This window comes from Pan paniscus, chromosome 9 (assembly GCF_029289425.2).
Source record: "Pan paniscus chromosome 9, NHGRI_mPanPan1-v2.0_pri, whole genome shotgun sequence".
Lineage (NCBI taxonomy): Eukaryota > Metazoa > Chordata > Mammalia > Primates > Hominidae > Pan > Pan paniscus.
The window spans coordinates 71077253-71090298 of record NC_073258.2 but is presented as its reverse complement, the minus strand read 5'-3'; the positions used below and the strand labels follow the sequence as shown (position 1 = coordinate 71090298).

The following is a 13046-nucleotide window of genomic DNA, read 5'->3' as shown; positions in this document are numbered from 1 at the left end:
CCACCAGGAGCCAGAGGTGGGGCAGCTGCCCTCCTCCTCAGCTCAGAGCCCATTCTGGGGCCAAGCTGCCTCCCAAACTCAGAGTCAAGGTCATGGCTGGGGGACGAGGGAACCCCTTGGAGCCTCCATAACTCCTCCAGTGCCTGGAGGGCAGGAAGTGAGTGTGAGCCATCTCCACAGCTGACATAGCCTCGCGTGCCTGAGCGTCTCCTCTGGGGTAACACGGGCTGTGCACTATAGAGACCCCCCACTGACAAACAGGGAGGGGAAACAGTGCAGGTGTACCCACGGCTGCCCCCACCCAAACTCACAGGTGGAGGGCGTATTCCTGAGATCCACAGAGGGGCCGCCTGCTGCCGCACAGCCCTTCGAAACCACCAGCCTCAACTGCAGCTAAGCATGGCCATGGTTGGAGGGGCTTGTGACTTGTCTGCAGCCCTGGGAAGGTTCCCCCACCCCCGAATCGAGAGTCCTGGGCAGACCCCTTCCCCCATCCCTGTCTCCTCCTTTACACTGAAGGATGCGATCTCTCCTCCCAGGGCATGGAGAGAAGGCAGATGGGCTCGTGCGAGTTAGTGATGTGCGAAAGGTACGGGGTGTTTCTGCATCAGTGCATTTTCTTAGGCAGATAACGATGAAAAGGCCACAGTTTTACTGTGTACATAGGGAAGCCTCGGCCAGCAAACCTTGATGAAGCGGAGCCACACCTCTGCAAAAGCAAAGCAGCCATCGCTAACCTGGGCAGCTTCCTCCTCTCACCTAGAGTCAAGCTGCTGATTTATGCCATAGATAGGTGGAAGATGCGGCAGAGAGTGAGGAGGAGGGAAGGAGGAGACAGAGAGACAGAGGGAGGAAGGGGGGAGACAGAGACAGATGGAGAGACAGAGAAGGGGGGAGGCAGCGAGAGAGACAGAGAGAGGTAGGGGAGAGGGAGAGAGAGACAGAGACCGATGGAGAGAAAGAGACAGAGAGAGAGAAGGGGGAGGGAGGGAAAGAGGGAGAGAGACTGAGACAGAGACAGAGAGAGGTGGGGGAGGTGGAGAGAGAGACAGAGACAGAGGCAGATGGAGAGACAGAGACAGAGAGACAGACAGAGAGAGGTGGGGGAGACGGAGAGAGACAGAGACAGAGGCAGATGGAGAGACAGAGATAGAGAGACAGACAGAGAGGCGGGGGAGATGGAGAGAGAGACAGAGACAGAGGCAGATGGAGAGACAGAGATAAAGAGACAGACAGAGAGGTGGGGGAGATGGAGAGAGAGACAGAGACAGAGGCAGATGGAGAGACAGAGATAGAGAGACAGACAGAGAGAGGTGGGGGAGACGGAGAGAGAGAGAGACAGAGGCAGATGGAGAGACAGAGACAGAGAGACAGACAGAGAGAGGTGGGGGAGACGGAGAGAGAGACAGAGACAGAGGCAGATGGAGAGACAGAGACAGAGAGACAGAGAGAGGTGGGAAGGTGGAGAGAGACAGAGACAGAGGCAGATGGAGAGACAGAGATAGAGAGACAGACAGAGAGGTGGGGGAGATGGAGAGAGAGACAGAGACAGAGGCAGATGGAGAGACAGAGACAGAGAGACCAACAGAGAGGTGGGGGAGATGGGGAGAGAGACAGAGACAGAGGCAGATGGAGAGACAGAGACAGAGAGACAGACAGAGAGAGGTGGGGGAGGGAGACAGGGAGAGAGACAGAGACAGAGGCAGATGGAGAGACAGAGACAAAGAGACAGACAGAGAGAGGTGGGGGAGACGGAGAGAGAGACAGAGACAGAGGCAGATGGAGAGACAGAGACAGAGAGACAGAGAGAGGTGGGGGAGATGGAGAGAGAGGCAGAGACAGAGGCAGATGGAGAGACAGAGGTAGAGAGATGGACAGAGAGAGGTGGGGGAGGGAGACGGGGAGAGAAGGAGGGAGGGAGCGAGACAGGGACAGGGAGAAAGGACAAAGTTCTGCCCTGGGGGAGGAGGGACCCGCCCTCAGTGGCTCCCACCACCTTCTGACAGACGTGTGGAGGGGGCCTACCCCCAGCTTTCTACATATACCACTTGACCTCGGTGGACTTTTCTTTCTGCCAAGAGGCAACATCAATCACTCTGCACTGTCAAGGCAAAGAAATCCAACTGCAGTGCTGGAAGGAATCCAAGGTGGCACCTTAGCCCCGCTGAGCAGGCAGGGGGGCGTCCAGGCATGAGAGCTGTGGGCTGGAGAACAAGGCCAGCCAGGCGGCTCCAGTCACTGTGACCTGGGAGCCTTCCAGCATCCAGGCCCTGGAGGGATCCCAACAACCCTCAGGCGTCTCTCTTGTCGAAACCCCCTGCCAGGACTCACATGGCTGCCACCGGCCCTTGGTGACATGGATGCAATCTTTAATTGGTGTATGTCCTTGCCCGTTGCCCTTCCCTCTAGAACGGAGATACCAGAGGGACCAGGTTTGTCTGGTCCTTCTCACCCTCCATGCCTCCAACAGGGCCTGTGGGTTTTCACTAAGTGACTGTTGAATGAATGGATGAATGGATGGATGAATGAATGACATGTTGGGCTCTATGGCTCCTAGTCCAGCCCAGGGATGCAGCAGACCTCAGTCCACACCTGGAATCAATCCCCCACAACCCAAGCCACCCCTCTCCCCCACAGGGCCCAGGTGGTCCTACTCTTCCAGTGCCCTGGCAGGGGGAGGCAGCAGCTGCCCACCAGAACACCTTCTGCACATCCAAAGACAGCTCTGGGGGCGTGCCTTGCTCACCTGGGGTTCAGTTCTGTGTAGGTGTGAACTCACCCACGGTCCTGGAGGAAGGGGCTCCCAAGTACTCCTACATGTTTGTGGTCCCATGATCAGGCCGAGAGTGATGGCTGCCCTGCCCAGATCTGCCTCCTGCTTAAACTTCCCTACACTCTCTTCTGCCCACCCTCCAGCTCAGCACAGGAAAATGTCCTTGAAATGTCCTTGGCTGCACTTTCATTTCTGCCCTGTGAGGTACCCAGGGTCAGGCACGTGGGGCTTCTGCCACTGATGAGAACAATAATGGAGAAGCCATGGAGTCTGTCACCAGAAAGGCAAAAACTCGGCACCAGGCTGTGATGTGGAGCCATTGTGGCAGAATGCAGAGTTCCCCGCAGCTCTGAGTTAGGACCCAAACACCCATCTAATCCTCCCTCCTTCCCTCCTTTTCTTCTTTCCATCATCCAACTACCCACTCATCATTCATTCCTCCAGCATCTATCCATCATCCATCATTAATTATTCATCCCTCTGGCATCCACCTATTCACCTACCTGTCCACCCATCAACCATCCACCCATCCATCTATCATCCACCTACCCACCCATCAACCATCATTAACTATTCATCCCTCTGGCATCCATCTATTCACCCACCCCTCCACCCATCCATCATCCATCATTCATCCTTCCATCATCCACCCATCCACCCGTCATCCATCATTCATTCCTCCAGCATCCATCATTCATTTTTCCATCAGCCACCCATCCACCCATCAACCATCATTCATTCCTCCAGCACCCATCCATCCATTTATCCATCCATCCATCCACCCACCCACCCATCATCCATCATTCATTCCTCCAGCACCCATCATTCATTCTTCCATCGGCCATCCATCCATCCATCATTAATTATTCATCCCTCAGGCATCCATCCAGTCACCTACCCACCCACCCATCATCCATCAACCCATCCATCCATCATTCATCTACCCACCCGTCATCCATCATTCATCCTTCCATCATCCATCCACCCACCCATCACCCATCATTAATTCCTCCAGCATCCATCCACTGACCCATCCACCCACCCATCATCCATCAACCCATCCATCCATCATTCCTCCACCCACCCATCATCCATCATTCATCCTTCCATCACCCATCCACCCACCCATCATCCATCATTAATTCCTCCAGCATCCATCCATCCACCCACCCACTCACCCATCATCCATCCACCCATCCATCCATCATTGATTATTCATCCCTCCAGCATCTATCCATTCACCTACCCGCTCACCCACCCATCATCCATCATTCATCCTTCCATCATCCATCCACCCACCCATCATCTATCATTAATTCCTCCAGCATCCATCCATCCATCTACCCATTCACCACCTACCCACCCATCACCCATCCATCCATCATTGATTATTCATCCCTCCAGCATCCATCCATCCACCTACCTGCTCACCCACCCATCATCCATCATTCATCCTTCCATCAGCCACCCATCCACACATGCACCCATCATCCATCATTCATCCCTTCAGCATCCATTCATCCATCCACCCACACACCTACCCATCCATCAACCATCCATCTGTCCATCTACTCATTCACCCATCCATCCACCCACTCATCCATCAACCATCATTCATCTCTCCACCATTCATCCATCCACCAACCCACCCATCAATCATCTATTCATCCGTCCACCCATTCACCCATCCATAATTTATCCATCCATCCATCCATCCATCTATCCATCCATCCATTATCCATCATTCAGTTATCCATCTCCATCTCTATCCATCCATCTATCATCCATTAATCCATCCATCCACCCAACTGTCATTCATTACTCCTTGACTACCCCCATGGGCCAGGCCTTGTATCCACTGCTGGGACCTAAAATTAAATGGGGAGTGGGAATCATTCCAGGTAGAGTAAACAGCTGGGCCTGGACAAACCCGCATTGTGTTTGCTGGGCCTGGCACAGAATAGTGCCTAGTAAGTATTTCTCGAATGAATAAGTAACTGAATGAGCTAGTCCTGGCACTGACGTGACCATCAGCCAAGCAATCCTGAGACTAGAAAAGCAGCCAGTGTGGCTGGAGAATGGAGGAGGGGGAGGAGGGGGAAGAGGGGGTAGGGTTCAGGGGCCTGTGACCCAGAGAACTGAATTCGGCTAGAAAGGGACTGCTGGTGTCCATGGAAGAAGCATTTTTAGGGGGAGGATAGGCATCTGCCAAGTGCCAGAGGGGTGCGGAGGGATGAAGGGGGCTGGACTCTGAGGCTGAAATTGGTCAGGACAGGCCTGTGGAGGGGATGGTCCTTTTCCAACAGGATTGGAGTCGGGAGTTCTGCAAGTCATGGGGTCCCAGACGATGCCAGATGTTACACTAAAAATAACCAAATATGTAATTTTTGTGCTAAGTTAGATAGCATCTTCATCTGGATTCCCGGGCGGGCAAGTTGTATCAAGTACCAAAGATTTAAAAACATGTATGGGGGCCTGTGGGGGAGGCTGAAATGAAGAACATTCCATACACAGAGGTCCTGGCCCCTGGGAATTGGGACAAGGCCACTATTGTGAGGTTGTCAGGGAAGCATCTCTACCCACCACCTGCGGAAGGACCAGCAGATGGGGCAAGGGCTGCACATGCAGGGTCCAGGAAGGACTGCTTCCCGGGAGGGAAAGCTGGGCACATTTGGGGAACAGAGGCTGACGTGGAGACCTGGGGGGAAGGCTGGTATCGGGTGTGGGCCCATGGGAGAGGAGGGAAGAGCAAATGGATGTGGTGGGGACATGTTCTTTTGGGGGGCATGGTAGAGAAGCAGAGCTTCCTGGGGAGCCTGGGTGGGAAGGGTGGAGTTCCCATGCTCAGAGTGAGGGGTAGAGGGTGGGGACCAACGCTTTGGGGAGTGAGGAAAATTAGCAACAGCCACTAAAGAATAAAGGGGCTGGCTGGGTGCGGTGACTCACGCTTGTAATCCCAGCAATTTGGGAGGCTAAAGCAGGTGGATCATTTGAGGTCAGGAGTTCAAGACCAGCCTGGCCAACACGGCGAAAGCCCGTCTCTACTAAAAATACAAAAATCAGCTGGGCCTGCTGGCAGGCACCTGTAATCCAAGCTACTCTGGAGGCTGAGTCAGGAGAATCACTTGAACCCGGGAGGCAGAGGGCCTGGGTGACAAAGAGCGACTCCATCTCAAAAAAAAAAAAAAAAAAAAGAAAGAAAGAAAGAAAGAAAAAAGAATAAAGGGGTCACCCAGTGTTTCCCAAAGTGTGCTCCCTAGAACACTAGCTCAACAACTTCTCCATTAAAAGGGTTCCAGGTCAGGTAAATTTGAGAAACACTTCATTGACCACCATCAAACAGGTTTCCCCAATGCGCTGCTGGGGGCCATTGTTCTCTGTGCACCTGTTGTCAGTGGTTCCCAAGTTTATTTGCTTGGGAGCCCTGTGGGATTAGGCCACATGCCAGCAAGGACTGCTGGAGGCCCAGGCACAGTTCAGATTGTCCCGAGAAGATAAGGGAAGGACAGCGTGCAAGGAGTGGGCTCTGGGAGGACAGCTTTCCCTTTCCCATGCCCACGGTCACCTGCCAAGGGCATTTTTGAGAATCAGAAAGAGGAAAACAAACCAGCCACACAAAGCTCACGGACTTTTCTCCTGAAAAGGCGAGAGGGGACACCCGCTTCTCAGCCCCCTGCAGCGAGTGCCCTGGGGAGGCCCTGGAGGCCGGCAAGTCCTCGGTCCAGCTGCAGGCCCACCCCACCCCAGAACGCCTCCAGGCTCCGACAGAGCCGCCTCCTGCTCCGCTCCATCAACTTACTTTTCTGTCGTTGAACTCGACGTTTTCACCGTCGTAGTCTCCCTGTTAAAAAAAGAGGAAAGGGACATTCTTATCATCCAATGGAGCTTTGGAGGCGATCACATCCATTATGTTTCAAAACATAAACCCCAGCAGCCCTCGTTGACACAAATTGAGATCATCCTGGGGCAACATTTCACACAGAGCGTGAGGGTTGCCCAGGTGTGCCCCCGTTATGATAGAAAGGCCGTGCACATCCCTGTTGGCCGCCCTGTTGGCCTCCACCACCAGGACGGCCTGAGCCGCCTCTTCCCTCGACACAGAGGGGACTCTAGGAGGGGATCCACGGTCGGGTCCTTGGAACCAGAAACACAAATGAAAGGGGGCTTTTGGAGGCAGGAAGAGTCGTATCAATAGGGTGCGTATATGTCCCACTCTGCTGGGGCAGTCCGTGTCTTGCTCCCTTCTCACTGTGGAGCATCCCAAGAGGGACAGTAAATGACAAGGTCATTGTCATCTAATCAGTGAGTCCAAAACTCCCATTTTACCGATGGAATCACTGAGGCTCCGAGAAGCAAACTGACATTTCTGAGGACACACAGCTAAGTTCGGTCAGACCCTGACTTGCATCCAGACCTTCAAACCTAAAGGAAGAGAAGGGTCTAAGGGTTGAAAGCCCGTCTTGGAATATCATGGGTCTAGACTGCCTATGGCTATGTGCACGTTACCCTCGCAAACACTCAAAATGATACTTAACTGTCATTCAGTGAGCCCCAAATAACTACAGTTGACAAAAGTAACTGGGGAGGAGCAGCAAGGGAGCGGCTCTGTTGAGGTTCAGGGCATGGCTGGCCTGGCCTGGCTAATAGTTTTTTTTGTTTGTTTGTTTGGATTTTGTTTTTGTTTTTGTTTTTGAGATGGAGTTTCACTCTTATCGCTCAGGCTGGAGTACAGTGGCATGATCTTGGCTCACCGCAACGTTCGCTTCCGGGTTCAAGTGATTCTCCTGCCTCAGCCTCCCAAGTAGCCGGGACTACGGGTGCCCACCACCACACCCGGCTAATTTTTGTATTTTTAGTAGAGACGGGGTTTCATCACGTTGGTCAGGCTGGTCTCAAACTCCTGACCTCAAGTGATCTGCTCGCCTCGGCCTCCCAAAGTGCTGCGATTACAGGTGTGAGCCACTGCGCCTGGCCTGGCCAATGGGTTTTAAGAATATCCAGGCAGACAAAGCTATGGGGCTCCTGGGGGTCTGTCCAGTGCCCTCTCCCCTCACCAGCAACTTCCATGACCCCTTCTAACCCCTGCCAGGTGGGGACGACTTGACCACACACTCAAGCAAGCAACCCAATGCAGGTGGTCTTAGAACGAAGACGCTCTGAGAGCAGTTTAACCAATTTCCTCCTAAGTCTTCGGGGGATCCTCACCCACCCAAGCCTGACTCCTTTTAGTGTTTCCCAGTTTCTTTCCATGGATGAGACAGCCACGCGATCCCAGCAGCACCTCATTTATACGGAGGTCCCTATGCTGGTGACCTCGTTAGTCAGGAAGAAAGCCAAAAGGCCGCCAAGTAGCCAACATAAATATCAAAGTCCTTTCAGTACAGGTGATACACTCTGATTCCAGGAGACTTCCTCAGGGTCTCGGTTGGAGCATGTGACTCTTACCCACACACAACTCTATCAGGTTGTTATCCGCCTCCCGAGTTCAAGCAATTCTCCTGCCTCAGCCTCCCAAGTAGCTGGGATTACAGGCATGTGCCACCATGCCCAGCTAATTTTTGTATTTTTAGTAGAGATGAGGTTTCGCCACGTTGGTCAGGCTGGTTTCAACCTCCTGACCTCAGGTAATCTACCCGTCTTGGCATCCCAAAGTGCTGTGATTGCAGGCGTGAGCCACTGTGCCCAACCGACCAGATATTCTTGAGGAATGAATGAATGAATGCAGTAAGCACAGGATTGGAAGGGGGTAGGATGCAGGACAGCTTCATGGGGAGGAAGATGGAAGCAAAAATGTAAAGCCAGAACTATACTGCATGCAGTGAGAGCCTCACCATGGCCACCGAGGCCAGCCTGAACTTCCCTGCAGTCAGTGTTCTGGGTAAGGACATGGGTGCACGCGGCTCAGGCCAGAACCAGTCATCTCCCCAAATGCTTAAACATCAGCTTTGGTACTTAGCAGCACGGGCGCCCTTCAGTCATATGGAAAATCTGTGGCTGCAAACCTCCATATTCCCTAAGGATACCTGCCACCCACAGCCCAGGGCTTCCGAGCTCCACTCCTTCTGGGCTGTGCGCCCCTGGGCAAGTGGTCTGAGCTCCTCCAGCCTGTTTCTCCATCTTTAAGGTGGGAACAGACCCCACATGGCTGCATAAGGCACGATGAAGATTTAGAAAGAGGAGATTGTCTGCATGGATCTTGGAGATGCTTCTTGTGAGGCTGGCTCTCTGACAATAAATAGATCCAGCTGATGAGGGAGTTTTGCGCCAGTCAATTTAAACTGTTGACAGTCAATCCCTAAGACAAATGCAATAGTGGTTGCCAAGAAGAGGGATGCATTTGGCTTCCATGACGGGATGAGGTGGGGACACAGCGAGGCACTGGAGTTGCAGAGTGTCACTAGGGACGGCTTTTGGCCCCAGCTCCTCCGCAGGGGCTGTGTGACCTCAGGCAAGTTACTAAGCCTTTCTGAGTCTCTGTGTCTGCACAGGTTATATGAGGTACAGTTCCTTCTAAACAGACAGCTCTGCACACAGTAGGTGCTCAGCTACTTTCATTTCTCCCCTTTCCCTTTTAAGACTTAAAGGGCTAACTCAAAACAGGCAGGGAGGGCCGGAAACATTTTGGCTTCGGTGCCTCAGCCTCTCAGCGGGGATTACCTGCTTAAAGGTCAATCAGGAGCATGGATGTAGCTCTAGGCTGCCTTCTTGGGATCATGGGCTGTGCCAGGCAGGGCTGTCTTCCTGGCGCCCAGCCGGAGCCTACACAGGGTGGGGCAGAACAACCAGACCGGCTGGGTCCTCTGGAGGAAAGCCTGACAGAATGGAGGAGTGGGCTCCTCCAGACTCAGGGCTTCAGGGCAGGAACCCGGAGCCACTGCCCTGGTCTAGGGGCCTGAACTCTGCCCTTGAAACCTCCCCAGACAGCAGGTCGCTGGCCGAGGCAAACTGACTCAATCCAATCCAAATCAATACCACTTTATTGAGCACTTATTAAGTGCTGAGTGCTGGGGCTTCCTTGAGATGACACACACAACTAAAGGTGGTCAGACGGTGGTGTCTTTGCAGGACAGGGACCATCTGAGGCCCAGAGAAGGGAGGAAGAAGCCACTAGTCCTGGGGAGGAAGGCAACAGGCAGGCGTGGTGTGGGTGCTTCTGTCTGCCTGGGGTGGGGTGGGGCGGGGAAGAGTACCGTAGCAGAAGGAACAGCATGTATGAATGCACGAAGGGAGGAAGCGGGGCTGCTCAACCACCCCAATCCCTGGACCTACAGTGAGGAGGAGGCCCTGACAGGGAGGCGACGAGGTGACGGGCAGCAGATCTGCCTAGACTCCTTCCCTTGGGGTCAGCCGTCTGGAGAAGACACCCCTGAACCGCCCTGCGGGATCCCTGCACCTTAAGTTTGTCTAATCCATTGTTTCTTCCTCAAGAAGAGAGGAATTAGGCTGGGCACGGTGGCTCACGCCTGTAATCCCAGCACTTTGGGAGGATGAGGTGGGTGGATCACTTGAGGTCAGGAGTTCGAGACCAGCCTGGCCAACATGGTGAAACCCCATCTCTACTAACAATACAAAAAATTAGCTGGGTGTAGCGGTGCACGCCTGAAGTCCCAGCTACTCGGGAGGCTGAGGCTGGAGAATTGCTTGAACCCAAGAGGTGGAGGTTGCCGTGAGCCGAGATCATGCCATTGCACTCCAGCCTGGATGACAGAGCAAGACTCTGTCTTGTTTCAAAAAAAAAAGAAAAGAGGAGTTAGGACAAGTTATGATTCCTGACCCACAGATGGGGACACTGAGGCTCAGTGAGACAAGGGGCTGATTCCACCACTCAAGGCGGAGGAGCAGGTAAGTGGCCGGGACTGGAATCTGGGTCTCCTTAGTCCCAGGCCTGTCCCTTCTCTCCTGCTTCTTGGCTCCTGGCCTTTGCACATTTGCAAAGTTTCAGAGCTCCTCTGTCTGGGATTCCCACACTGCTCAGGCCCGGAGGCCCATTCCCAGTGCCCTGCTGAACTTGAGTCCCTGTTTCCATAGAGACAACAAGAAGACAATCTTCTCTCTCTCTCCACCCCAAGTCAGCCACGGACATGGGCTATATTTGTCAGAGGGATACCAGTGGGATCTGGAAATTCAGCTCAGGAAGCTGGCCACTTGCTCTGCAGAAATAGACACATACAGAGCCCTGGTCATTCTGCCAGAGCCCCGGGCCAGCTGGGGGTAGGGGAGCCCAGGCCAGGAAAGACATTCTGTGGACCCGCTGGCTACGAGGTTCAGAGGAAGTCGAGGCAGGAGCAGCTGCCACCCGTGCCCCCGTTTTGGTGGGATTGTTTTGCAAGAAAAGATGGCCCTGTGTGTAACTTCTTGGCCCCCACCCGGGGAACAGGGAAGGCCTGTGTACAGTTGACATTTACAGCGAGAGCCAAGCAGGAAGCTGTGACCACAGGATAATTGCAGCTCCCTGGGGGGTGTGGCCCGGCGGGATTTGGGGAGTCAAATGACGCAGAGATAAATCGTGTGTCAAGGTTACTTACATCGTGCAGTGGGTATGCAGCCGCGTACACACCATTGGCCAGCAGGCTCGTGATGCCTTAAAAACAGAGGCAGAGAGAAGGTTATGGGGCAGGCGGGTCTCCCGCTTCCCATTGTAAAGTCACAGCGGTCACAGGGCCATCTCAGCCACCAAGAGCTTCTCAAAATGAAACGAACCTGACTACGCAGAGCCCGGCCACCTCTGGGGTTTCTTCCCCAGGAATGACAGGGTGCAGCTGGGTTATTGATCTATCAACTAGGAGATGACGAAACACATGCTCGATTGGCAGAATTAGGAAGACACAGAGAAAACCCCAAGAGGCGGCTCCATCTCAGAGGCAGGCGGTGTGAGCGGACCGTGGCTTCACTGTCACCCCAAGCCTCCGATTCACCGGCTCCCCCCACCTGTCCGAGGGCAAGCCTGCAGATGGGGAAGGTGGATTGTAAGTGGTTAGAGAAGCTGAATCATGAGGAAATATACGGATGGAAAAATTGATGGTGTCAGAAAACACACATACAATTTGGAATTAGATTTTAGGTTGATTGGGAAAGCCGGAGGAGGCCCACACTTACCATACTTCCCACATTTCCGCCTTTTACTTAGAAGGGCGGAGTCCTTCTTTCTTCCCTCGCCTTGCCCTGTTTATACATTGGCTATTAGTGAGGTGGAAGGGCCTGACAGGATCAAAGCTACATTTGGGGCAGCAAGCGTCGGTGGCCAGTGATTCTGGCGGACTCACAGCCGTCCAGTGCTCCTGGAGGCAGTGGAATGCTGGCGGGACCCCTTTTTACGTGGCTCCCAGGGCCTGCACTGGGCACATTATAAAAACACCATGCCTGTGTGTCCTAACAGGTGCGCATGCGGGTGCCCAGCCCCAGGAGACTGCGAGAGAGGACGGGAGAGCCAGGGCCATATGTGGGGAAGGGTTTCCTGGAAATCAGATCTTGCTCCAAATACATCGTGGGGGCCCAGCCAGGCGGGGGCGTTTCCATGGGGCCCTTTGCTGCTCATGGAACCCCCTGCTTGGCTGAACAGGCTTCCTAGGCAGTAAGAGCGTTAAGTTTTTCACAGTAGCCTGGGCGGCCCACCCTCTGAGACTCCACCTGATAGCGGCGGGAAAATGACCTCCCGAAATCCCCTTGAAAATGGGCCATCTCTGTGGTCAATGACCTGGAATGATCAGGGGACTAAGGGATGCTTAGAAATCAAAACCAGAGGAAGGGGCTTAAGCCACATGTGTGAGTGAAAAGTTTGTCTGCAATAGAAAGTGAACATGGGGGCCCGGCACAGTGGCTCACGCCTGTAATCCCAGCACTTTGGGGGGCTGAGGCAGGTGGATCACGAGGTGAAGAGATCGAGACTATCCTGGCTAACACAGTGAAACCCCGTCTCTACTAAAAATACAAACAATTAGCCAGGCCTGGTGGCGGGCGCCTGTAGTCCCAGCTACTCAGGAGGCTGAGGCAGGAGAATTGCTTAAACCCAGGAGGCAGAGGTTGCAGTGAGTTGAGATTGTGCCATTGCACTCTAGCCTGGGTGACAGAGCAACACTCTGTCTAAAAAAAAAAAAAAAAAAAGAAAGTGAACATGGGCCCTCAGCCAGGCTCGCTGGCCTCCTTCCTGTTGCTGGAATGCTGCTAACCTGGTGCTGCCTGCCGCAGGGCCTTTGCATGTGCCACTCCCTCCATCTGGAAGGCCTTCTCTCATCACAGTTCCTAAATCCCCCAGCTAGCCCCACCCTGCTCATCC

The 13046-nt window shown here is 53.8% G+C and overlaps 1 protein-coding gene across 4 annotated transcripts in view; it reads right to left on the bottom strand.

Moving 5' to 3' along the window:
- ANO1 (anoctamin 1) overlaps positions 1-13046 on the bottom strand; it is a 203460-nt gene that overhangs the window by 66484 nt on the left and 123930 nt on the right. For 2 of the 4 annotated variants that reach the window (XM_055093698.2, XM_055093699.2), the window contains exons 8-10: positions 11870-11935; positions 11299-11354; positions 6573-6614 (exon numbers count right to left, since the gene is read on the bottom strand). In XM_055093698.2, coding sequence (XP_054949673.1) covers positions 6573-6614; positions 11299-11354; positions 11870-11935 — 164 coding nt within the window. The remainder of the gene's footprint in view (positions 1-6572; positions 6615-11298; positions 11355-11869; positions 11936-13046) is intronic. The other 2 variants (XM_055093700.3, XM_055093701.2) reach the window with 1 other exon arrangement.